This window comes from Dermochelys coriacea, chromosome 2 (genome assembly GCF_009764565.3).
Source record: "Dermochelys coriacea isolate rDerCor1 chromosome 2, rDerCor1.pri.v4, whole genome shotgun sequence".
NCBI classification, from domain to species: Eukaryota; Metazoa; Chordata; order Testudines; family Dermochelyidae; genus Dermochelys; species Dermochelys coriacea.
Window position 1 is genome coordinate 82852247 of NC_050069.1, and position 25918 is coordinate 82878164.

The window sequence follows — 25918 nt, forward strand, 5'->3', positions numbered from 1 at the left end:
GGCAGGACTAAGTATTATATGTGGTTTCAGAGTAGCAGTGGCTGTTTGATGGCTTATGTGAAATAAATTGGTGATCTCACACCAGGTTCTCAGTATCCAAAAGAGGTGAGTTTAACACAGCAGTTCCCAAACTTTTCACTAAGGTGACCCATCAACTGAAGTTATGTTCCTATGTTCAACTGCATTTTGTATTATTTTTTTTGTGACCCACCATTTATATATATAAACCTTCAGCCCTAGCACAATCTCCACCCCCACTAATCCTGAGCCAGAGGGAAGGGCGGGGCCAGAGGGAGAAGAAAGGGATGAGGCGGCTGGTGAGTGATTTAGTTGGGGATTGGTCCTGCATTGAGCAGGGGATTGGACTAGATGACCTCCTGAGGTTCCTTCCAACCCTGATATCCTATGATTCTATGAGCCCACCCTGCACTCCTCACACAGTGGTGGCTCCTGTCTCATGGGGCTGGGCCCAACTCTCTCCTCTTGTGTTGTGACTTGGTGCATGAAGTCACAATGCCACTCAGGTTTGGCCTGGTCACCCTCCATCATGATGAAGGAGCAACTGGGCAAAACCTGAGTGGCACTGCAATCCCACACACCAAATCTCAACATGTGGAGCATGGAACCAGGCCCAGCCCAATGGAACAGGAAAGGCTGCCACAGGATAAGTGCAGGGTGGGCTCACTCTCCACTATACTCCATACCCTGGGCCTGCCCTCCACAGCAGCCCAGGAGAATGTTTATTTGCCTAGGGCCCCATGACCTTAGATCTAGAATCTTTCCACAATCCACAGGTAGGTGGAGACCCACCTTTTGGGAAATACCAGTTTAACACACTATTGAGTCTAGCAAAGCCGCATTTTAATTTTAAAAAGACCCAATGCACACTCTTTTATTGTTAAACTTAATCAACACAGAATATTTCTCAGCATATCTTCATGTATGCCTTACCACACTCTCAGTTTAAAAACATTATAAAGAAAACTATAAGATATCCTTATTTTATCATTAAAAATCGTAATTTGAAAATACCTGTGCATTGCTTTATAGTCTATGAAATGAGTATGCTGCTCAGTTTACTTACTGGTACAGGTTTTCAGCACTTTTTGCATTACAGACTTCAGCATGACCATTGCAAACACATCGTCCACCAATACTGATGTCCTTTATGCTATAGTAATACTGTAAAACAAATCAAGAGGTATTGTACATCTTTCCTTTGCCTGAAGGATGGCAGCCACAGTAACATCAGAAAATCATTACTATCTCATTAAATTTTGCTTATCAGAATATTAAACAAACATATCCATAAAGGGCCTGATCCAGCTTTCCTGAAGTCAACAGCCAAACTCCTACTGACATCCATGTTGCAGATCAGGCCCAGATTCATTAATCAAAGCCATTTCACACTAGCTCAGTGTTACCCACTGAACAGATACTGCACAGACAGTGGTATTTCACTGTTCCCCATGCTGTCCTTATAAAGTGTCCTGGCCGATTCTAGAACCACAACCTCTGGAAGTAATAGTTCAATCTCCATTCCCAATAAGTTGATGACCTTTCTGCTGTGTAACTGCCAACAATGGTGCCAGTTGTGATGGTGAGCTAGGATCATTCCAAGGGAACTCTAGGAACTGAACTGAGCCCACCTGCTCGCTTGCAATTATGACTGACATGACCTAGATTTGAACTAGTGACGTAGAGCTGAAAAGCTTCGTATCTCACCACCACTTCCTGCAGTCATTCAGGCTGTGGCAGATAACGATTTAGTCATTTGGACTGACTCAGTGTAAATACCACTATTTATAGTAACTTCTGTGTACATTTAAGAAACTTAAGAGCAGATTCTCCACTATGCTCAATGGCAAGGGAAGGCTGCAAGGAGCCTGTTGCAGCTCCCTGATCCTCAGCTGCCTGGCCCCAGTGCACGTTAAAGAGGCAGCTCTACTTTATGCCAGGCACAGCTGAGCTATCCTCCACTATGTCCTCTCCTCTAGTCCACCTCACCCCGAGATGTCCTCTCCCTCTACTTACGCCAGGAGATGGCTGGCAGAGAGCTCCCTGCATAGGGGTACTCCTCCATTGCCCTTCTCTGGCTGCTTGCAGGCTACTTTTTGCCACATAGGTGCAATAAATTGGCGTTAGTAGACCAGAGAATCCAGGCCATATTTTTACTTCCTGGAATAGTTCTATTTGGATGTACACATTCACATCTAATCACATCTAATGTGGTTTATTATTATTCTTCACACACACACCCTCCCCATGCTTTCAGTGTCTTGGTCAAAATTAAAAATGGTCCCTGACACTTTCTCTGGCAGTATCTCATCGTGTGTTAGCTCCATAATGATTACTTGTAATTCAATCTCTGGTTTCTTCCTATTTTGTGGCATTACACTGGATTAACAGTATTATGCCCAAATTGTCAGAATTCAGATACCACATTGCTTGTGCTGCAGATAATTTTCAACCTTATGAAGTCAATGCATAAATTGAGGAAGTATGGCAGTTCTTTGTACAGAGGGAAGGGGATGGGCTGGTTTTGTTTTGTTTATACAATAGGTTTAACACAATGACTCTCTCCTAGAATGCTGAACTACTTGCTAGTTTTCAACTATGAAAATCTTGACACTCTCCCTGTCAGCAAGTTAATGAAACACATTACCTTATATACCCCTGCCACATGCCCTCTCACCATCAAATTAGACTATTTGATTACATCAGGAAGAGTTCCTTAGACTGAAGTTATGGTGTTTGGCAAGCAGCATAACAAGTACTCCATTTATTTTAGCCTGTAAGTAATATCTTAAATAAAATCCTACAGCTGCACTTAAGTCTTACATAATGTATGCTGCCAAGCAACTGGAATGGGTAAGTATTTTTTTTGTTGAGGAGACCCATAGGTATTTGTACAGTCCCTAGCCAAATGGCACTGACTGGAGCCTTTGGGTTCTGTTGCAGTATAATTGATAGGTAAATAATCACATTGGGTCAAGAAACTCTACAAATTCCAATGAATAGAGATTCTTATGGATTATTCCATCAGAGAGTCTGCCCCTCTCTTATTTCCTCACAGAATGGGCAGGGGACTTCTAAGCTGTGGCACTTCCCGGGGATACCCAGGGTTGAAACACACTTTGGTACCATCTTCTCTTAGTGTGAGGAAACCTTGTCTGTGCCTGCCATGGGTCAGCTCCCCAACTCCACCACCCATGGGCAATACAAACACTTCCCCCTAGACCTTGCAGGACTCCCTGTCAGCCTACAGGCCTGCAATTAGCACACCCCAACCCTCAATCCAAGCATCTCCCTTGTCCTCCAGTCCCTGGTCCACTGGACAGTCACAGTATTCACAGATTGGCTGCTTCCACAGAAGCAGTATACCCCACCGTACCAGTTTCACCTTGGATCACAGCTCTGCTAACACACAGCACTTAGATATGTTTATAGTGAAATTAAGTTCATTTAACAAAGAGAGATTCAAATAATAGCAAGCAGAAGTACTGGAAACAAATGGTTACATATGAAATAAAATCATAACATGCATTCTAGAGATTTGACATGGGTGTATCTAGTTAATTAAGTCTTGTAGAATATTGCTCATCCAAAATCCTTGCAGCACTTTACAGCAAAGTTGGCTGTGACCCATCTTTCATGAGACATTTCATTATCCATCTCTTAGGGGACAAAGGGAACAGGACCTTCTGATTATGTGAAAGGTGGATCCTCCTAAAGAGCTGGAGGTCATGTGATCATAGAATATCAGGGTTGGAAGGGACCTCAGGAGGTCATCTAGTCCAACCTCCTGCTCAAAGCAGGACCAATCCCCAATTTTTGACCCAGATCCCTAAATAGCCCCCTCAAGGATTAAACTCACAACCCTAGGTTTAGGAGGCCAATGCTCAAACCACTGAGTTATCCCTGAGAAACTGTTTTAGGCAAAGATATCGTTTGCTAAAATTCAATTTCTGGCACTAGAAAGTGTTTTTCTTTTGTTTTAAAGCATACCTTTCTCTTTTTCTCTTGCTTAGTATCACATAAATCTCTCTTGGTTAATAAACTTATACTTAGTTTTTAATATAAACCATCTCAGTGCTGTTATATTAAAGCTAAGGAATGCATCCCCAGCTGAACTAACAGGCTGTTGTATATTCTGCCTCTCATTGAAGACAGAGAACTTGGTTAATTTCTGTGAGTGTCCACTGAGAGCGACTGGACACTGCAGAAAGATGTCTCTGGGGAACTCAGGAACAGGGGGTTCACTGGATGTTACCTGCAAGGCAAGATTTAGACTGACAGAGACTCAAGGGGTTTGCTGGCAAGGCTGACAGATTGGCATGGCAGGGAGCTGTTACACAGTTTAAGCTCCAGCAAAGCTCTTTTGCTAACGCAGAGAGGTAACACAATGGCTTACAGTTCTTGGTGCCCTGAGAGAGCATCACACTCCCCTCTACACAAACCACACTACTCTGATCTGTCCCAACTAGCTTCCCTCTGCAAGTGGAGCTGGAGGGGATCATCAGGACCATACTCATTTTTTGTTGTGGTTTTGCAAACTAAAGACATTTGTGTCATTCCATTCACTGTAATGGAATGAAGGGCAACTGTTGAACATCCATTTATGAAAAAAGTTACTTACTCTGCGGGTTACAGTGGGGTCCCGTTGAGCTTTGGCTATCAAGTGTCCAAGAAGGGTATTGGTTCTGAGAAAACGCAAGCGGATGTTTGTTGCCTTGGTAAATTCCCTAAGTATGGGAGAGTGAGTGAAGTTTTTTACTCCTGGACGACCATTTACCAAGGATACCACAATCTAATAAAAGAGCAAAGATCTTTTTGTCAAAACATAGCAAACAGTTAACATCAGCAGTGGGGAGTCATCTATAGGTTTTGATAATATAAACATCCAAAACTTTGCAGATTGCTCATTTCTAACCATGTCTAGTATTCATGAGAGTAAGGTTACAGACTCAGGCCTCTAAATTTCAGTGAGAAGTAACTCTGCTATTTAAAACAAAATTTAAATGCTTTAAGTATACAGTATAAGTGTCTGTAAATGCTAATACAGGCCGTACTGCTCTGATTTAGCAGGATGCTCCAGCAATCACAGGTTCTATGAAAATTATGAAAATATTCACAGCAAAACCTGAGTATTGAAAAAATTCCCATTCACTTCAGGCACAATTTACTTATGTTACACATCCTGGTCTTCAAGAGCTTCATGTGTCTTGAATGGATTACATGAGAGAGTACTGAAGAGATACATGCAATTTTACAGAAAACAACAAAAACTAGTCAGTTCCAAATACATTACTAACAGCAATGATGTCCATAGGACTTTTACCTAAGTAAGAACTTCAGGATATTGCCCTTTTACCAACATACATTCATTTTTGGGTTAAGGCACAAAAATTCCTGGAATAAATTTCAGTTAATAGCTACAATGCCTGAGAGTGTGTTCATGTACTTTTGAAAGTGAGTACTTTCCTTGCTACAGACAGCCCCACAACCTGAAGCAAATACTCACCAGCAACCACACACCACACAACAAAAACACTAACCCAGGAACCTATCCTTGCAACAAAGCCCATTGCCAACTCTGTCCACATATCTATTCAAGGGACACCATAATAGGACCTAATCACATCAGCCACACCGTCAAAGGCTCGTTCACCTGCACATCTACCAATGCGATATATGCCATCACGTGCCAACAATGCCCCTCTGCCATGTACTTTGGCCAAACCGGACAATCTCTACGCAAAAGAATAAATGGACACAAATCAGACATCAAGAATTGTAACATTCAAAAACCAGTCGGAGAACACTTCAGCCTCCCTGGTCACTCAATTTCAGACCTAAAAGTCTCAATTCTCCAACAAAAAAACTTCAACAACAGACTTCAACAAGAAACTGCAGAACTGGAATTAATTTGCAAACTGGACACCATTAAATTAGGCTTGAATAAAGACTTGGAGTGGATGGGTCATTATACAAAGTAAAAACTATTTCCCCGTGCTAATTTTTTCCCCTACTGTTACTCACACCTTCTTGTCAACTGTTTGAAATGGGCCATCCTGATTATCACTACAAAAGGTTTTTTTTCTCCTGCTGATAATAACTCACCTTAATTGATTGGTCTGATTACAGTTGATATGGCAACACCCATTTTTTCATATTCTCTGTGTATATATATTTTCCTATTGTATTTTCCACTGCATGCATCCAATGAAGTGGGTTTTAGCCCACGAAAGCTTATGCCCAAATAAATTTATTATTTATCTCTAAGGTCTCCTCATTTTTTTTTTTTTTTACTGAGTACTCCATGTTACTTTAGAATTTCCCTCCATGCGGGAGCAGGTTTGTATAATAATTCAAAACAAATGCTTCAATGCTCTTATTATGAAAAAGAAATTGATGCCAGCAGCCCAACAATCATAACCCTAAATTAACAAATCAGAGTGTGTGTACAACTGAGCAAAAGCTATTTATTTGTTTATAACTGAACAGATTTCACATACAGTTTATACTAGCCACTTGGAAACATGTAAGTACCTAAGATTGGATCACTGAAGTTTCCAATTACAACATAACTCCTTTAGAAAAAGTCATACAGCATTTAACAGGGGATAATGCTACAGGATTCTAAAAGAAATTAATCCACAGAATTTAATAGAAAATGCTAATCTTTCTATAAGTTTTTGGACTACTCTGCAGAAATGTTCATAGACCATTATAAATCAAAACTGGAACACTGGATCCAAATCCCCAAAACTTTCAAGAAGTTTGGATCTGGATACAAGCTTCATCACAAGCCTCTCTTTGTAGTGGCATGTAAGATAACATCCAATTCTAATAACCATGAATAATGAGGAAGTTTGGATTTTGATTTGACACAGGCCTATCTCCAATAAAAGATTATGTTGGAAAGAACGATAAATGCAACCACTAATAAACATTCATACAAAGGGAATATAAATCATATTTCCTAGTGGTAAGAAGCATCTTGCTAAGCCAGAGCAGTATGACCTGTGTAAGCTTTTACAGACACACTTAATATTATACTATACATTTACAGCATTTTTCTTTTTTTTAAAATAGAGTTACTGCTCTTGAAATTTAGAGGTCTGATTCTGCAACCTTTACTTCCATCAGCAATTCTCACACAATTAGACCCATTGCAGTCATTGTGACTACTCAGAAAACAAAGCCAAAATTTTCATACTTGGATGCCCAAAGAAAGGCACCTAAATTATATTCATGAAGCTAAACAAATGGCCTAATTTCAGAAGTTCTGAGCACTCATTTCTCAATGGGAGCTGTGAATGTTCAGCACATCTATAAAAATTAGGACATCTTCTTAAATGCCTGAATATGGATTTACGTACCTGATGGATTTACATAGACACCTATGCTTGAAAATTGGCTTAAAAATTCAGGTTTTATTGAAATAGCAAATATTTCATAACAACATACTAATAAGCAACCACTGTATAACACTGTTTATTTCCAGGTTGAAAAATTAAATTTCCCAGTCTTCTGAAAAGCACTTACCTCACCATTTTCAAGAGGCACAATTCGAGAATACTCTGTAGTGCAAATAACATCATCATCCCTCCTAATACGAGCACTAACTTTTTTTCCAAAATGTTCCAAACAGTCTGCTTTAGAATCTAGTAAAATAAGAAATCAATTTTTTTACATATTGAAACATGCATTATTGTGCTAACATAAATCCATAAAGAACTATCCTCATGTTTTCTAATAGATTATCTCCCTGAATCAAATTACATCTCTGTATGAAAACAGAAATATTACTATAGAAAAATGAAAAATATTAAAAGCAAATGAACACATTCTTCTGCACTTTCTGCCCTAAACTGTTCTCAGTGTTTGGCAATGCACTGAAACAGCTTCCACATATCACTACAAAAATGGCTGCATTGTAGGGTGCTTGTACATGTATTCCAGTTTAGGTTTATAAAGAAGACTGGAATCCTGTGGGGGTGAAAGGCACTATTAAAATACATGAACAAGATAAAAGGCAAGGGCAGTACTTATCCCAAGGGCAGTTTTACATTTTTGCAGTACTATATTGGGTTTTAATAATGTGTTCTCTACCAGTTTAAATGAAAGTTGTCAGATTAAATCAATATGCCTTGCTTTGAAAATTTACCTCTTCAAAGACTTCTCTCAGTAGAGAGAACTATATATAAAGCAGTTCCTCTTATGGCTCTTTGGAAGAAAAATTACTGGCAACAAAATCCGTTTGAGTGTACGTCTCTGGGCTAAGTTAAACAAAAAGATTCTTAAACTTTCAAACCATGTCACGTTAATTTTGCTGATGAATGTAAGGACAGGGCTTTACTGAGGATAACTAGTTAACAGTTATACCAGACCCCCTCCAAACAAATGTCATGTTACCATACTTTATTCAGGGAAACCACTAGGTTGATTTTTTGTTTCTAAATTCTACAAACGATTAAAGCCTCTCTCCGATAAAACTGCAGGGATGCAAGAATCAATACTCACAAGCAAAATATTGCCAAGGTGCATAGGTTCTTCCAAAGTCCACTGATCTTTCTAACACCCAGAGATCTGGGCGAGGAGAATTTGCAAACTTGATAAGGATGTAAGCAACATGGAAGAGCTGGTAACAAAACATATATACATTAACATAAGTAATGCTGGAAGTAAACAGCAGAGCTTGTTAAGTTGTGTAAAATCAAGTAAATAGAACTAACATTCATTAACAACTTGTCTTTGTACAACAGCAAGACAGTAAATTGTTTTCCAGTTCAGTGCCCACAAAAACAACAGGGCAGATTCTCAGCTGGTGAGTTCAGTGGAGCTATACCACTTGGCACTATGGCCTAACACACTGAAAAATCTGCAGTGTGATTATGCTAAATGCCATCTTTTCTATATCAAAGTAGCTCAGTCTAGTATATGCTTAACTACAAGGATGTGTTAGAGTATTAGAATTCAACCGTGAAAGGCTGGAGATTCAATTCATCAATGAATAGAGTCACAAAATAATCACAGTGCCCCATTCTGATTATCCCATTGCAATACTTGTGTCACTGACACTCAACATCATGATACAGTCAAGCAAAGTCACAATGAAATCCTTAAAAAACAATATCAAAACAGCATCTCACACTTACTTAAAAAGAAAAGGAGTACTTGTGGCACCTTAGAGACTAACAAATTTATTAGAGCATAAGCTTTCGTGAGCTACAACTCACTTCATCGGATGCATTTGGTGGAAAAAACCGAGGAGAGATTTCTATACACACACAGAAAACATGAAACAATGGGTTTATCATACACACTCTAAGGAGAGGTTTCAGAGTAGTAGCCGTGTTAGTCTGTATTCGCAAAAAGAAAAGGAGTACTTGTGGCACCTTAGAGACTAACAAATTTATTAGAGCATAAGCTTTCGTGAGCTACAGCTCACTTCATCGGATGCACGAAAGCTTATGCTCTAATAAATTTGTTAGTCTCTAAGGTGCCACAAGTACTCCTTTTCTTCATGGGGAAATAGTTTTACTTTGTGTAATGACTCATCCATTCCCAGTCTCTATTCAAGTCTAAGTTAATTGTATCCAGTTTGCAAATTAATTCCAATTCAGCAGTCTCTCGTTGGAGTCTGTTTTTGAAGCTTTTTTGTTGAAGGATAGCCACTCTTAGGTCTGTAATCGAGTGACCAGAGAGATTGAAGTGTTCTCCAACTGGTTTTTGAATGTTATAATTCTTGACGTCTGATTTGTGTCCATTTATTCTTTTACGTAGAGATTGTCCAGTTTGGCCAATGTACATGGCAGAGGGGCATTGCTGGCACATGATGGCATATATCACATTGGTAGATGCGCAGGTGAACGAGCCTCTGATAGTGTGGCTGATGTGATTAGGCCCTATGATGGTATCTCCTGAATAGATATGTGGACGGAGTTGGCAACGGGCTTTGTTGCAAGGACCACACACCACACAACAGAACCACTAACCCAGGAACCTATCCTTGCAACAAAGCCCGTTGCCAACTCTGTCCACATATCTATTCAGGAGATACCATCATAGGGCCTAATCACATCAGCCACACTATCAGAGGCTCGTTCACCTGCGCATCTACCAATGTGATATATGCCATCATGTGCTAGCAATGCCCCTCTGCCATGTACATTGGCCAAACTGGACAGTCTCTACGTAAAAGAATGAATGGACACAAATCAGACGTCAAGAATTATAACATTCAAAAACCAGTTGGAGAACACTTCAATCTCTCTGGTCACTCGATTACAGACCTAAGAGTGGCTATCCTTCAACAAAAAAGCTTCAAAAACAGACTCCAACGAGAGACTGCTGAATTGGAATTAATTTGCAAACTGGATACAATTAACTTAGGTTTGAATAGAGACTGGGAATGGATGAGTCATTACCCAAAGTAAAACTATTTCCCCATGGTATTTCTCCCCCCCCCACCCCACCCCCCACTGTTCCTCTGATATTCTTGTTAACTGCTGGAATTAGCCTACCTTGCTTGTCACCATGAAAGGTTTTCCTCCTTTCCCACCCCCCTCCCGCTGCTGGGGATGGCTTATCTTAAGTGATCACTCTCCTTACAGTGTGTATGATAAACCCATTGTTTCATGTTCTCTGTGTGTGTATATAAATCTCTCCTCTGTTTTTTCCACCAAATGCATCCGATGAAGTGAGCTGTAGCTCACGAAAGCTTATGCTCTAATAAATTTGTTAGTCTCTAAGGTGCCACAAGTACTCCTTTTCTTTTTGCGAATACAGACTAACACGGCTGCTACTCTGAAACCTGTCACACTTACTTAGTAGCTCTCTCTAGCTCCACTCAATGATGAAGGGACTGTCCAGTCTTCTCACTACACTCACACATCTGGGTAATTTGTGCCATGGTAAACCTTACAACTTGCAGAAGTAAGCCTTCCCACAGCCATGTGTGTATCAAAGTACACAGGGAGCAGTCATGTGAATGACATTCCACTTACTCTGAGACCAAAGACAGTTTGAAGAGCTCCTATAGAGCCTAGTCTCCTCCCCAGAACTCAAGGGGCCTCCTGCATCTTTATAAACACATGTAATGTGTTAGACCACAGAAGGCTTTTTAAAAAAAACAAAAACGTACTCCCAAACACTATAGCAAGAACAGATTTTACCAAAAAATAAGAAACCTAACTGTAAGCACTTTGGAGGAAATTAAGCAATTCCTGGGAAAGCCAAATGACATGAAACATCAAACATCAAGACTTTACAGTAGACAACAAACTAAATATGAGGTGCATCCTGGAGATGTCTTCATTTATTCCAAAGGTTAAAGTAAAATACGAAGTACTTCATACTATGGACATGAAATTTGTCAATAAAAAACTACAAACAGAAGATTAAGGCCTGAGACCTCTTTTAAAGGAAAACACCATTTAAATGCTACTGTCAAGACTGTACATATCTTTCCACACTACTTTAAGGAAAACTCCACTGCCACATACGTAAATTAAGCTTTGCAACCAACTTTGCAAACAAGTGCATGACCAAGTGCTTGCTACACTAGTGCAGAGTGAACAGGTAACAGGTGCTATCAATCCAAAATGGTAACTTATTGTACCCACTTTGAACAGGTGTAACTGACCACACAAGGTGCAGGACAATGGAGAATTGGATCTTACATACAACTGAAAGAATAATTAACAAAGAGGAAGCTACTACCTTGACAATAGCATGACACAGAGAAAATGAATCCAGCATTTGAATGCCCTAAGAAAAAGCAAGAGATTTTCAAAAGATTCCATATGGTAATGTCTTTTTTTAATTTAAAAAAAATACACTAATGTTAAATAAAATTATTGTAAAGATGAGTTTGATTACTTTTCATTACAAATTATACAGTTTAAGTGCTTTTTGCTTTTCTCATAAATTCAAACAGTGAGTTGTGTTTGATGTTCCTCAGACTACACCATCAGCCTCCACCTCCTGCTGGAAAAATAACAATACAATGGCAGCTGTAACTGAGACGCAACAGTGACATTCATAATGAAATACTAAGTCAGGGGTGGGCAAACATTTTGGCTCGAGGACCACATCTGGATGGGGAAATTGCATGCAGGGCCATGAATGTAGGGCTGGGGCAGGGGGTTGGGGTATGGGAGGGAGTATGGGGTGTGGGAAGGGGTGCGGTATGCAGGAAGAGGCTCAGGGTAAGGGGTTGGGGTGGAGGAGGGGTGTGGGATGTACAAGTGGGTTCAGGGTCGGGTTGCATGAGGGGGCATGGAGTGCAGGAGGGGGCTCAGAGCAGGGGGTTGGGGTGCAGGAAGGGTATGGGCTGCGGCAGGGGGCTCAGGGCAGGTGTTTAGGGTGCAGGAGGGGGATCAGGGCAGGGAGTTGGGGTGCAGGTTGCAGGAGGGGTTTGGTGTGCGGGCTCTGGCCCAGCATCGCTTACCTGGAGCAGCTCTGGGGTGGCCGCGGTGCCACACCACTAAGGCAGGCTCCCTGCCTGCCCTGGCCCCGCACCCCTCACAGAATCGGCCGGCACCACGTCCCTGTGGCACCTAGGGTGGGGGAGGACAGAGGGCTCCCCGTGCAGCCCTCACCTGTGGGTTCCACACCTGAAGCTCCCATTGGTAGCAGTTCCCCATTCCTGGCCAATGGGGGCTTCGGGTGTGGAACCCACAGGTGAGGGCAGCACGCGGAGCCCTCTGTCCCTGTCCCTGCCACCGCCCGCGCAAGGGGCCACAGAGACGTGATGCCGTCCACTTCCGGGAGCGGCATGGGGCCCACAGCGCCACAGGGTTGGCAATCCCACAGGCCAGATCCAAAGCCCTGAGGGGCCGGATCCAGCCCATGGGCCGTAGTCTGCCCACCCTTGTACTAAGGCTTGAATTCAGCATGGGATGTAAGCATGTGTCTATCTTGATGTCAGTAGGACTATTCACATGGTTAAGACAGACCCATGCCGTGCTTAATTTATGTCAGTGCTTGCCAGGACTCAGCCACAGCTTCTCTAGGTTTGGCAGTTCATAGCCCCAGCAGCACCTGGGCCTTGCTGCATCAGTTATGAAAGTAATACAATTGCAATAGCTCCAGCACCTAATTACTTGATCCCCGGCACCTATTTCATTACAAATTAACACTGGATCCATGCTTCAGTGCCTTGCTGAAGTGAGGCCTAAAACAGAAACTGTTATTTCTAAAAACAATTTTGAAAGTTTAATTATATATTCTTAACAAACATTTAACTATCTAAGTTCCTGATCCCATTGACTTCAACAGAAGAAGAATCAGGCCATAAGATATAATACCTAATCAGTATAGCTTTCCTTAAACCAGTGGTTCTTAACTCTGGAAGGGTGGCCAGCACATCCCTTGGCAAACGCCGCTTTCTGCGGCCCCCATTGGCCTGGAGCAGCGAACCGCGGCCAGCGGGAGCCGCGATCGGCTGAACCTGCAGACGCGGCAGGTAAAGAAACCAGCCCGGTGCACCAGGGGCTTTTCCTGAACAAGCGGTGGACCACAGTTGAGAACCACTGCCTTAAGTAAACAACTTTCCTTCAAGTTCCAAAACTTATTTCTTTTCCTTCTTTGTAAGACAAATTTCTGTCATTACAAGAAAAAAAATTCCAATCTGAACTGCTCAGAATCTTATCAATGATAACCCTTTTTCTGATAAAGTTTCATACCAAAAGTTATCAGTTTCAGCTTCAGAAAGAAAACTCGAAAGATTATTGGATCCAAAAAAACTTATTGAATTTGTTAAATAAATCAAGAGACAGAACATGATTAAAATAGAAATTATATTTTAAGACATTTTTTCCCCTCAAAGCTTCTATATTTTATGTCACTTTTCCAGATATTATGTGCTGTCTTTGAAATAACAGAACATCTGCACAAAATCCAAATACATAGCAGGTGAAAACATGCAACTGTATAATTTCTCTATATCTATTAAGACATGTGCCAAAGAGAGATAATTTAAGATCACCATAGATTGAATGAACTTCTAATCTTTCAGCATCTACTGCTTGGAAAATTCCACATTAAAATGCTACCTATCACTTCCATGTCTAGTGGTTTGTTCTGAAACCACACACACAAAAAGTTGTATTAAAGTGGTCAAACGATCCAGCTAAAATCATTTCTGATATCCATAAGCTATCTGCTATAGAAAAGTACGCTTGAAAAGAGGATGCATGTTTATTGAATAGTGAATAGTGTGAGGTTACTGACAAATAGTTTGAGCTTCTTTCGATTTAAGACAGGCAATGTGTCCATATCAATATGGGAGGACAAGGTTTACAGTGATATTATCAGTAGTGGCAAGAGCCCATCTGGAGGTTCTAATTCATATCTGAATATAGGCAAATCCTACAGAAATGAGTTTCCAGGGAGGGATTTAAATGAAAAGTTGGGGAATGGATTAAAAATCTGTATGATTCAAGCCACTGGATAAATGCAAAGGATTATTATTCACAAAAAAAAAAGGAGTACTTGTGGCACCTTAGAGACTAACAAATTTATTTGAGCATAAGCTTTCGTGAGCTACAGCTCACTTCATCAGATGCATGCAATAGAAAATACAGTGGGGAGATTTTATATCACAGAGAACATGAAACGATGGGTGTTACCATACACACTGTAACGAGAGTGATCAGGTAAGGAGAGCTATTACCAGCAGGAGAGAAAAAAAACCTTTTGTAGTGATAATCAAGGTGGGCCATTTCCAGCAGTTGACAAGAATGTGTGAGGAACGGGGGGGGGGGGGGGTGGAGAGGGGGAGGTAATAAACATGAGGAAATAGTTTAACTTTGTGTAATGACACAATCCATTCCCAGTCTTCATTCAAGCCTAAATTAATTGTGTCCAGTTTGCAAATTAATTCCAATTCAGCAGTCTCTCGTTGGAGTCTGTTTTTTAAGTTTTTTGTTGAAGAATTGCAACTTTTAGGTCTGTAATCGAGTGTCCAAAGAGATTGAAGTGTTCTCCGACTGGTTTTTGAATGTTATAATTCTTGACATCTGATTTATGTCCATTTATTCTTTTACATAGAGACTGTCCAGTTTGGCCAATGTACATGGCAGAGGGGCATTGCTAGCACATGATGGCATATATCACATTGGTATGTGTGTAGGTGAACAAACCTCTGATAGTGTGGCTGATGTGATTAGGCCCTATGATGATGTCCCCTGAATAGATACGTGGACACAGTTGGCAACGGGTTTGTTGCAAAGATAGGTTCCTGGGTAAGTGTTTTTGTTGTGTGATGTGTAATTGCTGGTGAGTATTTGCTTCAGGTTGGGGGGGCTGTCTGAAAGCAAGAATTGGCCTGTCTCCCAAGATCTGTGAGAGTGATGGGTCGTCCTTCAGGATAGGTTGTAGATCCTTGATGATGCACTGGAGAGGTTTTAGTTGGGGACTGAAGGTGATGGCTAGTGGCATTCTGTTATTTTCTTTGTTGGGCCTGTCCTGTAGTAGGTAACTTCTGGGTACTCTTCTGGCTCTGTCTATCTGTTTCTTCACTTCAGCAGGTGAGTATTGTAGTTGTAAGAACGCTTGATAGAGATCTTGTAGGTGTTTGTCTCTGTCTGAGGGGTTGGAGCAAATGTGGTTGTATCGTAGAACTTGGCTGTAGACAATGGATCGTGTGGTGGGGTCTGGATGAAGCTGGAGGCATGTAGGTAAGCATAGCAGTCAGTAGGTTTCTGGTATAGGGTGGTTTTTATGTGACCATCGCTTATTAGCACCATAATGTCCAGGAAATGGATCTCTTGTGTGGACTGGTCCAGGCTGAGGTTGATGGTGGGATGGAAATTGTTGAAATCATGGTGGAATTCCTCAAGGGCTTCTTTTCCATGGGTCCAGATGATGAAGATGTCATCAATGTAGCGCAAGTAGAGTAGGGGCAATAGGGGACGAGAGCTGAGGAAGTGTTGTTCTTTGTCAGCCATAAAAACGCTGGCATACTGTGGGGCCCTGCGGGTACCCATAGCAGTGCCACTGATTTGAAGGTATACATTGTCCCCAAATGTGAAATAGTTATGGGTGAGGACAAAGTCAAAGTTCAGCCACCAGGTTAGCCGTGACATTATCGGGGATACTGTTCCTGATGGCTTATAGTCCATCTTTATGTGGAATGTTTGTGTAGAGGGCTTCTATATCCATAGTGGCTAGGATGGTGTTTTCAGGAAGATCACCGATGGATTGTAGTTTCCTCAGGAAGTCAGTGGTGTCTCGAAGATAGCTGGGAGTGCTGGTAGCGTAGGGCCTGAGGAGGGAGTCTACATAGCCAGACAATCCTGCTGTCAGAGTGCCAATGCCTGAGTTGATGGGGTGTCCAGGATTTCCAGGTTTATGGATCTTGGGTAGCAGATAGAATACCCCGGTCGAGGTTCTAGGGGTGTGTCTGTGCAGATTTGTTCTTGCGCTTTTTCAGGGAGTTTCTTCAGCAGATGGTGTAGTTTCTTTTGGTAACCCGCAGTGGGATCAGAGGGTAATGGCTTGTAGAATGTGGTGTTGGGGAGCTGCCTAGCAACTTCTTGTTCATATTCCAACCTATTCATGATGACGACAGCACCTCCTTTGTCAGCCTTTTTGATTATGATGTCAGAGTTGTTTCTGAGGCTGTGGATAGCATTGTGTTCTGCATGGCTGAGGTTATGGGGCAAGTGATGCTGCTTTTCCACAATTTCAGCCCAGGCACGTCGGCGGAAGCACTCTATGTAGAAGTCCAGTCTGTTGTTTCGACCTTCAGGAGGAGTCCACCCAGAATCCTTTTTGTAGTGTTGGTAGGAATATCTCTGAGGGTTAGTATGTTGTTCAGAGGTGTGCTGGAAATATTCCTTGAGTCAGAGATGTCGATAATAGGTTTCTAGGTCACCATAGAACTGTATCATGTTCTTGGGGGTGGAGGGGCAGAAGGAAAGGCCCCGAGATAGGACAGATTCTTCTGCTAGGCTAAGAATATAGCTGGATAGATTAACAATATTGCTGGGTGGGTTAAGGGAACCACTGTTGTGGCCCCTTGTGGCATGTAGTAGTTTCGAGAGTTTAGTGTCTTTTTTCTTTTGTAGAGAAGCAAAGTGTGTGTTGTAAATGGCTTGTCTGGTTTTTGTAAAGCCCAGCCATGAGGAAGTTTGTGTGGAAGGTTGGTTTTTTATGAGAGTATCCAGTTTGGAGAGCTCATTCTTAATCTTTCCCTGTTTGCTGTAAAGGATGTTGATCAGGTGGTTCTGCAGTTTCTTTGAGAGTGTGTGGCACAAGCTTAGAGCATAGTCTGTGTGGTATGTAGATTGTAATGGATTGTTTACCTTCAGTCCTTTTGGTATGATGTCCATCTGTTTGCATTTGGAAAGGAAGATGATGTCTATCAGTATCTGTATGAGTTTTTTCATGAAGTTGATAATTATTATTATTAATTATTATATTATTTTATTACTGATAAAGTCTAAATAAAATATATGGAAAAGGCTTTAATCATTCAAAATCTTCATGTTCCAAAGATCAGTAGTGGCAAGACTAGGACTCTGAGAATGAGTTCCATGCATGGGGTTCCCATGGTAATAGACCCAGAATGGGAAAAGTTAAGAAAGGGGTATCAAGTAGGGTTGCCAAGTTTCTATTTGCAGAAAACCAAAACACCCTTGCCCCACCCCATGCCCTGCCCCTTCTCCGAGGTCCTGCCCCCCACTCACTTCATCCCCCCTCCCTCCATTGCTCACTCTCCCCAACCCTTGCTCACTCGCTCATTTTCATGAGGCTGGGGCAGGGGATTGAGGTGCGAGAGGAGGTGACGGCTCCAGCTGGGGGTGCGGGCTCTGGGGTGGGGCCATCTTCTGACTTCATCTTTTTTTTCTTTAAAACTTCAGCAGAGGCTCTCCCAAGATCCACTTGCACATTGAAACACATTGGCAGAAAGGAAGGCCTGAAGTGCATGCACAATTGTGCGTTTTTATGTGCAATTACTGCAGCTGCATGTGTAAATCAGTTGACAACATGCATAAACTGCTTATTGAGGCACCGAACTAGTCATTTGCTCTTTCAGTCACATAGTTTACTCACAAAATTGTATTGCTCTGTCTGGAAGCTCAGCACTTAATGTGAATGGGATATATGCTATTCTTTGTTATCTATGGAGCTTAAGCCACTCATAATAAAAAGTCAGGCACAAAATAAGCTTAAATTCCAATTCAGCAGAAACTTATATAGGTGCTTAACTTTATACATGTGAACAGTCCTAATGAAATTAATGGGGCTTCTCAAGTTCATAGTGTTAAGTATGTGCGTGTATGCACAACTGGGGCCTTATTTACCATATGTTCCTTCAGTATCTTATACTTTAAATTCACCAAAAATTTGTAGCATACATCTCCTTGCCCTTTCTCCCTTAATTGAAAACTCAAATGTTTTGTTCACTTGATGCTGAAAATAAGACTATTATGTAACAAAAATGTGGTATAAACCAAAATGAGCATTTTGCCTGTGTACAAAGAAAAGTTTAACAAGTGTTTTCTTTTAACCTAGTTCAGAAACTAGTTTATTTTAAAACTGGTTTTAAACACTAATTTATCTTTCAACAGGAATAAAAACTGTGGGAGCCTAGTATGCAGTCTGCATAATAGCAGGAATAAAACTAATTTCAAACCAGGAATGCTGATGTTAGATGTCTAATTTCCAGTTATCAAGATGAGAATTCGACAGTGTGCTTAGATTTATGTAACATAACATATACAATTCATACAATGTAATTGAGAAGAAAAATATACTATGTACTATTGAGGATCTAAACCTGGCTAATTTGTCAATGTAACTGCAATTGTTCTTGTAATCTTTTCAGCGATTTGTTATTATTTGTTGAGCGATGACTATTGTGCTTAGCATTGTACATTATGCAAAAAGACAACAGGATACCTACCCTGCTCATACAAACTAATGGCCCAATCCTACAAATGCTGACTACAAAGAGTAATAGAAACTCCTTACCAGCAGACACACGATCTAAATTTGTTACCTATAGAATGTGAGAGAGGGAAAAGAGTATGAAGATTTTCTACACATATAGTGTAGATTTTCTACACCTACCCAGATAAGGGCCCAATCCTGAAAAATGATGAGCACCTTTTGGGAGGTGCTGAGTGCCCTCAATAACCAACAAGAATTGAAGCCCTAATTCAGCAAAGCACTTAAGTACATATTAAGTACCAAGCACATCCTAGTCTCATTGATTTGAATGGGTGTTAGGCACATGATTGCCTTTAAGCGTGTGTGTAACTGCTTTGCTGAATTAGGGTCTCCAGCACCACCCAGGAATCACTCTAAGATCAGACCCTAAAATGAGCAATTATTTTAAATTAGTCAATTTATGATCCCATGCATTTTGGTTACTGTTGCCAAATCCTGTGATATTGATATAAATTAAACTTCTGGTTTCTTCAGGGATGGAATCAAAATTATTTCCATCATTCTTTGTTAACATCTCAACAAGTCCTAAGAGCCACCACAGTTATCTAAAGTAGTAATTACCATTGCTGGAAATTAGTATTTGCTAAATCCCAAGCCACAAATTTTGCAGCTGAAACTACAGTACAAAAAAGCCAACCCCGGGCAAGCTGAACCAAGTTTCTTACCACATTTGCTTACCCAGAAGTGATGAATTCTAAAACCCAAGTTCCATCTGCCAAAACCACAAGAAGAGATCATTCTTCCCATTAAAATTCAAGTACCCACTTGTGTTTACATTTACAAGACTTAATATGCTTTCAACATTCATGTCATTTTAATACTAGCCACTGATGCTAGACCAATACAGAGATCCATAAGTAGAAGCAGCTGCCACACAAATTGCTTTGGGTTTAAAGCCCCTTTCAGGTAATGGCGTAGATAATGAAGTCAGTGATTGTAAATAACAGCTCCTTACTCCTGCAAAGAACTACAGCACAATAATGTCTTTTTTTATTTCATTGTTTGCATTCAGTGTTTGTAAAATGTGCCTCACTGACAGCACTAGAGATTCCAATCCTTTGTTCACTGAACAGGGATGGTATCCCACCAGTAGTGTAAGGTTCCCCATACTTCTTGGCCAATGAGCCTTCTCCATGTTCCACAAGAAACACTTCCAGAGGTGAAAGGGTAGTTCAATATCCAGGCCCATTCAGCCCTTGGTCTTTCTGTTAACACAGTTGACAATTGTGCCATTTAGTGACTGTTATAACTATGTAATTTTTTCATATAGGCACTTTTCCGTTGGAAACTGGACTGAGACCAAACTCAATGTACATAGTAATTCTTACATATTGACTATTTCTTCACAGAACAGCAAAGCTATTCATATGAGTAAGGATTTGTGGGACTGAGCCCACAGGCAGGAGATAAAACAAATCCTTTTATGAGGGCTCAAATCTGGAGGGACAGGGAGAATGGCAGCATTGTCAACACTGACAGAAAGCAGGGGGGAGGAGGAGGTTTGGCAGGAAAGATCAGCGGTTCCATTTTGACCATGTTAATTTTAAGATGACAGTGAGATATTCAGGAGGAGATGTCAGTGAGACATGTTGAAATGTAGGACTGGACAGAAAACAGGAGCGGAGACTAGAGGTACAGCTATGAGTGATCATCTTAAAGATGGTAATTAAAGCCATGTGAGTGAATGAGATCCAATGGAGAACAGGAGGGGATGAATGACAGGGCTCAGTACGACCCATACAGAGAGTCAAAGTAAAGGAAGCCCTTCCAGAAAGGATGCTGGAGGAGCCACCTAATAGTTAGGAGGACTCGGAGAACAGAAGAGGGCAAGGACATGAAAGCAGAGGGAGAACAAGATTTCAAGAAGTGTGTGATCGTCATGATGCATGTATTCAAAAATGTCTTTCAGTATATTTTACATGAGAAAAATCTCATATCTGCCAACATACATATTTAACGCAAGTGCCAGCAGAGATTTATGCAAACATGAGAAAACGAACAGTAATGAAATATTAGAACAGTTAATGAGATTTTATAATTAAAGTTGTATTGCTTTTAGAAAAAATAAAACCAGCTCCACCTTCAAAGATAGTATTTGAGTAAGAGAGGGTATATTTACATTGATTTATAACTGGTAATTCAGTGCAGCATCTGATGTTTATAATCTTAGTGTGGAATCCATGAAGTCACTTGGATGCCTAAACCCATATTTAGATGCCTAAGTCCCACACTGAGATGCGCAAAATTCCCACTGAACCCTGTAAGCGCCTAAACTCACTTGGCACTTAAGTTTTTCAAAATAAAAGTTCCTTAGGTGCCTAAGTTTCTGCCTCTGAGCATGCGCACTGCTGCCTCGCTTTAGGCATCTGGGTGCCTATCTCTCATCTAGGCCCAGGAGTGATTCACAAACCAGGGGAAGGAAGACTGGCATTTAACCACCTAACTTGCCCATGGAGCTTATCAGGTGTACATGCTTAGAAGGCACTGTCCAGACTGGACTCCATTCAAAATCCAGCCAGAGGAGGAGCTGGTGCCACCACCCACCTTATAACTTTTAGCCCAGTGGTTCACAGGCACTGGCTTCCTCTGGGTCCCGGAGGTGCTCAACCCCCAGTTCCACCCCACGCCCTGCCCGCGCTGACCCCTTCTCCCAAGCCTCCACCCCATCTCTTCCCACTCTGCCCCACCACTTCCTGTCCTCACTTCACCCCAGGCCCACCTCTACCCCACCCCTTCTCCCAAGCCCCCACTCCACCCTGCCTCTTCCTGCCCAGTTCTGCCCCCTCCCCCGAGCACACCCCGGCCCCGCTCCTACCCCTCCCTCCCCCCAGTGCCTCCTGCACTCCACAGAACAGCTGATTGTGGTGGGTAAGAGGTGCTGGGAAGGAGGGGGAGGAGTTGAGTGGTGGGGCCGCTAGTGGATAGGAGATGCTGGGGAGGAGGGAAAGAGCTGGTTGCCAGTGGGTGCTAAGCACCCACTAATGTTTTTAGTGGGTGCTTAGGGCTGGAGCATCCACAGAGTTGGTGCCTATGCAGTGGTTAGAGTATTCATCTGGAATGTCGGAGACCCCAGTTTCAATTCTCCCTTCCCGCACAGAGCGGGAGAAAGGATTGGAAGTAGGGCCTTCCACCCCTCAGGAGAGTGCTCTGACCATTGAGCTATTCTGATATGGGTCTCTATCAGTCTTACCTGTTGAAGCTGTTGCACTGTGGATAAATAAATAATGAAAGAAGGATTGGAGCAGAGGCATCTGACCCAGGGTCTCCCACTCTCCAGGTGGGTGCGCTACCGACTGAACTACAGGGTCTCTCTCTCTCTTTGGCTCAATCACTCTTTATTTATTTATCCAGTGGAACAGCTTCAACAGGAGAGACTGAAGGAGCCCCACAGCACAATATCCCATAGTTCAACATTTAGAGCACTAATCTGACAGGTGGGAGACTTCATTTCCAATCCTTTCTCCCCATCCTGGATCTCCCACTCCCGGATAAGAGTTCTAACGACTTGACTAAGCGTTATAAGGTGGGTGACACCATCACCAGCCATTTTGCATGGAGCAGGACAGGTGCCTAACTCATGTCCAAAAGAAACTATGTAGGCACCTAAGCCAGGAGAGGGGTTTCTGTTCATGGATCATTAGCAGAGCTAGGCGCCTATCTCTGAGAAAGGAGCGGGACTTATCATTTCTTTGTCTCTCATGGGCTAGCATAGGCAGGAAGACATCTAGTATGGTAGCTTTTGTGGATCATGTTCTTAGCTGCCTATCTATCCCCATTCATTGTAGGGGGAGCCTAGGTGCCTAACTCAGCTTTGTGGATCACTATGCTGTTCCTTTGATTTTCTAGGCACCTAAAAGCTAGGTGCTTATAACACTCAACGTTGCAATGTCTAAGTCTCTTCAGGGATTCTATCCTTATGAAGTAATAAATGGACCGTTCATTATCAGATAGTATCTTTAGATAGTCAGTCTGTTTATTTATATTATAATGCTAAATTGAACCAGAGCTCATGATTGGTAATGCTATTACTATAGTACAATCACCAAATATTGTGATGTGATCCCAGCAGAATGCTGAAGCTAAGTACAGAAGAATCTCAAAGAGAGGAACACCAGAGTTTCAGACTTACCAGTCAACCGGACACCCTGTGGAACTGTAAGTAATCAATCAGACAGCAGTGCAGACAAAAAAACCCTGCAAATACTGCACAGTACTGCCTGGGGGATTTAGCCCTGGGGCTCAAGGCTTCAGCCACAGGAGGGTTGGGGCTGCAGCCGGAGTGTGGGGGAGGGATCAGTACTCTGGGCAGGGGGGGGCGGGGATTCTGACCATCAGAAGCACCAGGGCTCAGAGCTTTAGATGGGGGGAGCACTAGGGCTTTAGGCTGCAGTCCCATGGCTCCACTCCAAGCTTCAGCACTGCGGGGGGCATGGGTGTGCCAGGGCTCAAACACGGGTTTCAGCCCCAGCACTCCCCCGCCTGTAGCTAAAGCCCTTAGACCAGTGGTTCTCAACCTATTTACAATTGTGGACCGCATATGCAGCTTTCTGTATGTTACGTGGGTTGCATCCACACAATATGTATACTACCTGTACATCTACCAAAGAAAAAAAAGAAAGATTTAGTATTTGTTACATGACAGCAATACGATTCAAATCAATGTAGTACCTTTCATTTCAACACTGGCAAATGTCTATCAAAAACATTTTAAATTAGCAAAATAAGTCAAAACATTCACTGTTAAAATTAATTTACTGTAAGGATGGCATGACATGGTGTACGGTCATCCTCACTTCTGCGCTGCTGCTGGCGCAGATGGACTTAATGCCTGGAGAGCATGGCTGTGGAGCCTACTTGCAAAGACAAGGAGCGCTGCCCAGTGCAGGGTGCCCCCCCAGTAAGGGACTGCCTCCCTAACTAGAGAATGCCCCATCACTCAACTCCCCCTGGGACTATCCCCCGCAGCATTCAGACCTCCGCAAACACTGGGCTGGCACACCTGCCTGCCCTGCAGAGACAGGGTGCCCTGTCCAGGGCAGAATGACCTCACCCCTCCAGGAACTAACTTCTCTAGCATCCAGTCCCCCAGCCAGGGTCTGCCCCCGATGCACCCAGCCCATCACCTAGCAACTGCCACCAGGAACTCCCATCACCCAGCACCCCCCAAGGAATGCCCCCCAGCACTCAACCCCCACATCCAGGGACAGCCCCCGGTCACCAGTTCCCCCACATAGAATCTAACCCCCATCCACCAGCTGTACTTCCCTCCCCATGGCCTTAGCCCCCTTCCCATACCCCAGCACCCTTCTCCCTGCGTGCCCTGCAGTCCTAGCACCCTGCTCCTTCCCTCCCTGCACCTGCTGGTCTCCTATCTTGACTACAGCCCACCCTGCCCATCTGCGCTGCAGTCCTAGTGCCGGGAAGCCTGCTTCAGCCAGGGTCACTGGACCCAAGACACTGTGAATGCGCTGAGCACCCTGGCCTCCTAGTGATGCTGCTGAGCCCAATCCTGTCAGGAGATGGGTGGGGCTGATTCCGCTGGGCCCAATCCTGCATGGGAGCTGATGCTGGGCCAGATACTGCACCGTCCTATTTATGCACCCCATCCAAGACAGGTGCTCCTCCTGCCATGCCCTAATTACAGTCCTGAGGATGTCACATGCCACAGCTATTTGCTGATTGGGCCACAAGCGGCCCACAGGTTGAGAATCACTGCCTTAGAGGAAAGAGCCAAGTGAGGAAGGTTGGGGGTGCCTCCATGCAAACTCTAGGGCCCCCAGTGTTCCTTCCCATACTCCCAGGCAACACAGCTCCTTTGGAAATGTACTGCCATAACTTCCTCTACAAGCTGATGCTCCCAGAACCAAGTTTCCCTTACACAGTGAGAGGCAGGGGATGGGAAAGTTTGTATGATCTTTTCTGACTAATTGCTGTGGTACTGCTGAGGCAGTGATATACAGCCCTGCTCCCAGGCCCCCAAAGTCCCCAATTCTTTTCCATGAGGATCCCAACCCCAGAGAGAGCCAGCCAAAGGGACAATGCTACACAGAAACCTCTACATGTGGGTCTGTGAGAAAGCAATGTAGCCCATTATGTCGATCTGAAAATCCCCCTGCAGGTTCAAGAGAATATAATACTGTTCTTCAACTGCTGTCCTAATGTTATATATAGAACTCATCTGTGCTCTTAAAGAGCTGCTGCACTCCACACCAGAGCTAGCTGCACTTCTGTGGTGAGTGAATTGATTCCTGAATATCCCTGACTCATTTCACAGAGGAGTTGTGATGCTTAATTATTTAAAAATGCTTTAAAATCTTCACTTGCAAAGTGCTATAGATGTGACAATTATTATTTTTTGTGAACTGAATCTTACAGTAATCAACCAGGCAAATCTCCAATGGGAGCTTCACCTGGGAAAAAAGACTGCAAGACTGGACACTTAATTTACCCAGAGCTCTGTGTAAGCTCAAAAGCTTGTCTCTCTTACCAACAGAAGTTGGTCCATCCACATTGCCTTTCTAATACCCAAGGACCCACACAGCTACAACACTGCGAACTACTAATATAAAGTGTCAGATTTATGAGAAGAGATTTAAGAGAAGAGATTTTAAATCACAATATGTAACCAGACAGCCAATTAATAGTCTCAGCAGAGCCTTGCTAATTTGAGCACATAAAGGGTTATAAAGGGATATAAATCTCTCCTCTGTTTTTTCCACCAAATGCATCCGATGAAGTGAGCTGTAGCTCACGAAAGCTTATGCTCTAATAAATTTGTTAGTCTCTAAGGTGCCACCGGCACTCCTTTTCTTTTTGCGAATACAGACTAACACGGCTGCTACTCTGAAACCTATAAAGGGTTAGTCATAGAGGACAGATTCGACCCACAAAAAGTGCCTAATGTAAAAGCACTTCACAATGTTTGCCAAGCAGTGAATAATGTTTA

The 25918-nt window shown here is 42.6% G+C and overlaps 1 protein-coding gene across 3 annotated transcripts in view; it reads right to left on the reverse strand.

Moving 5' to 3' along the window:
• Window positions 1–25918, reverse strand: part of LAMA3 (laminin subunit alpha 3) — a 187375-nt gene that overhangs the window by 141679 nt on the left and 19778 nt on the right. For all 3 annotated transcript variants that reach the window (XM_043507984.1, XM_043507982.1, XM_038391479.2), the window contains exons 3-6: window positions 8530–8647; window positions 7552–7670; window positions 4640–4810; window positions 1085–1182 (exon numbers count right to left, since the gene is read on the reverse strand). In XM_043507984.1, coding sequence (XP_043363919.1) covers window positions 1085–1182; window positions 4640–4810; window positions 7552–7670; window positions 8530–8647 — 506 coding nt within the window. The remainder of the gene's footprint in view (window positions 1–1084; window positions 1183–4639; window positions 4811–7551; window positions 7671–8529; window positions 8648–25918) is intronic.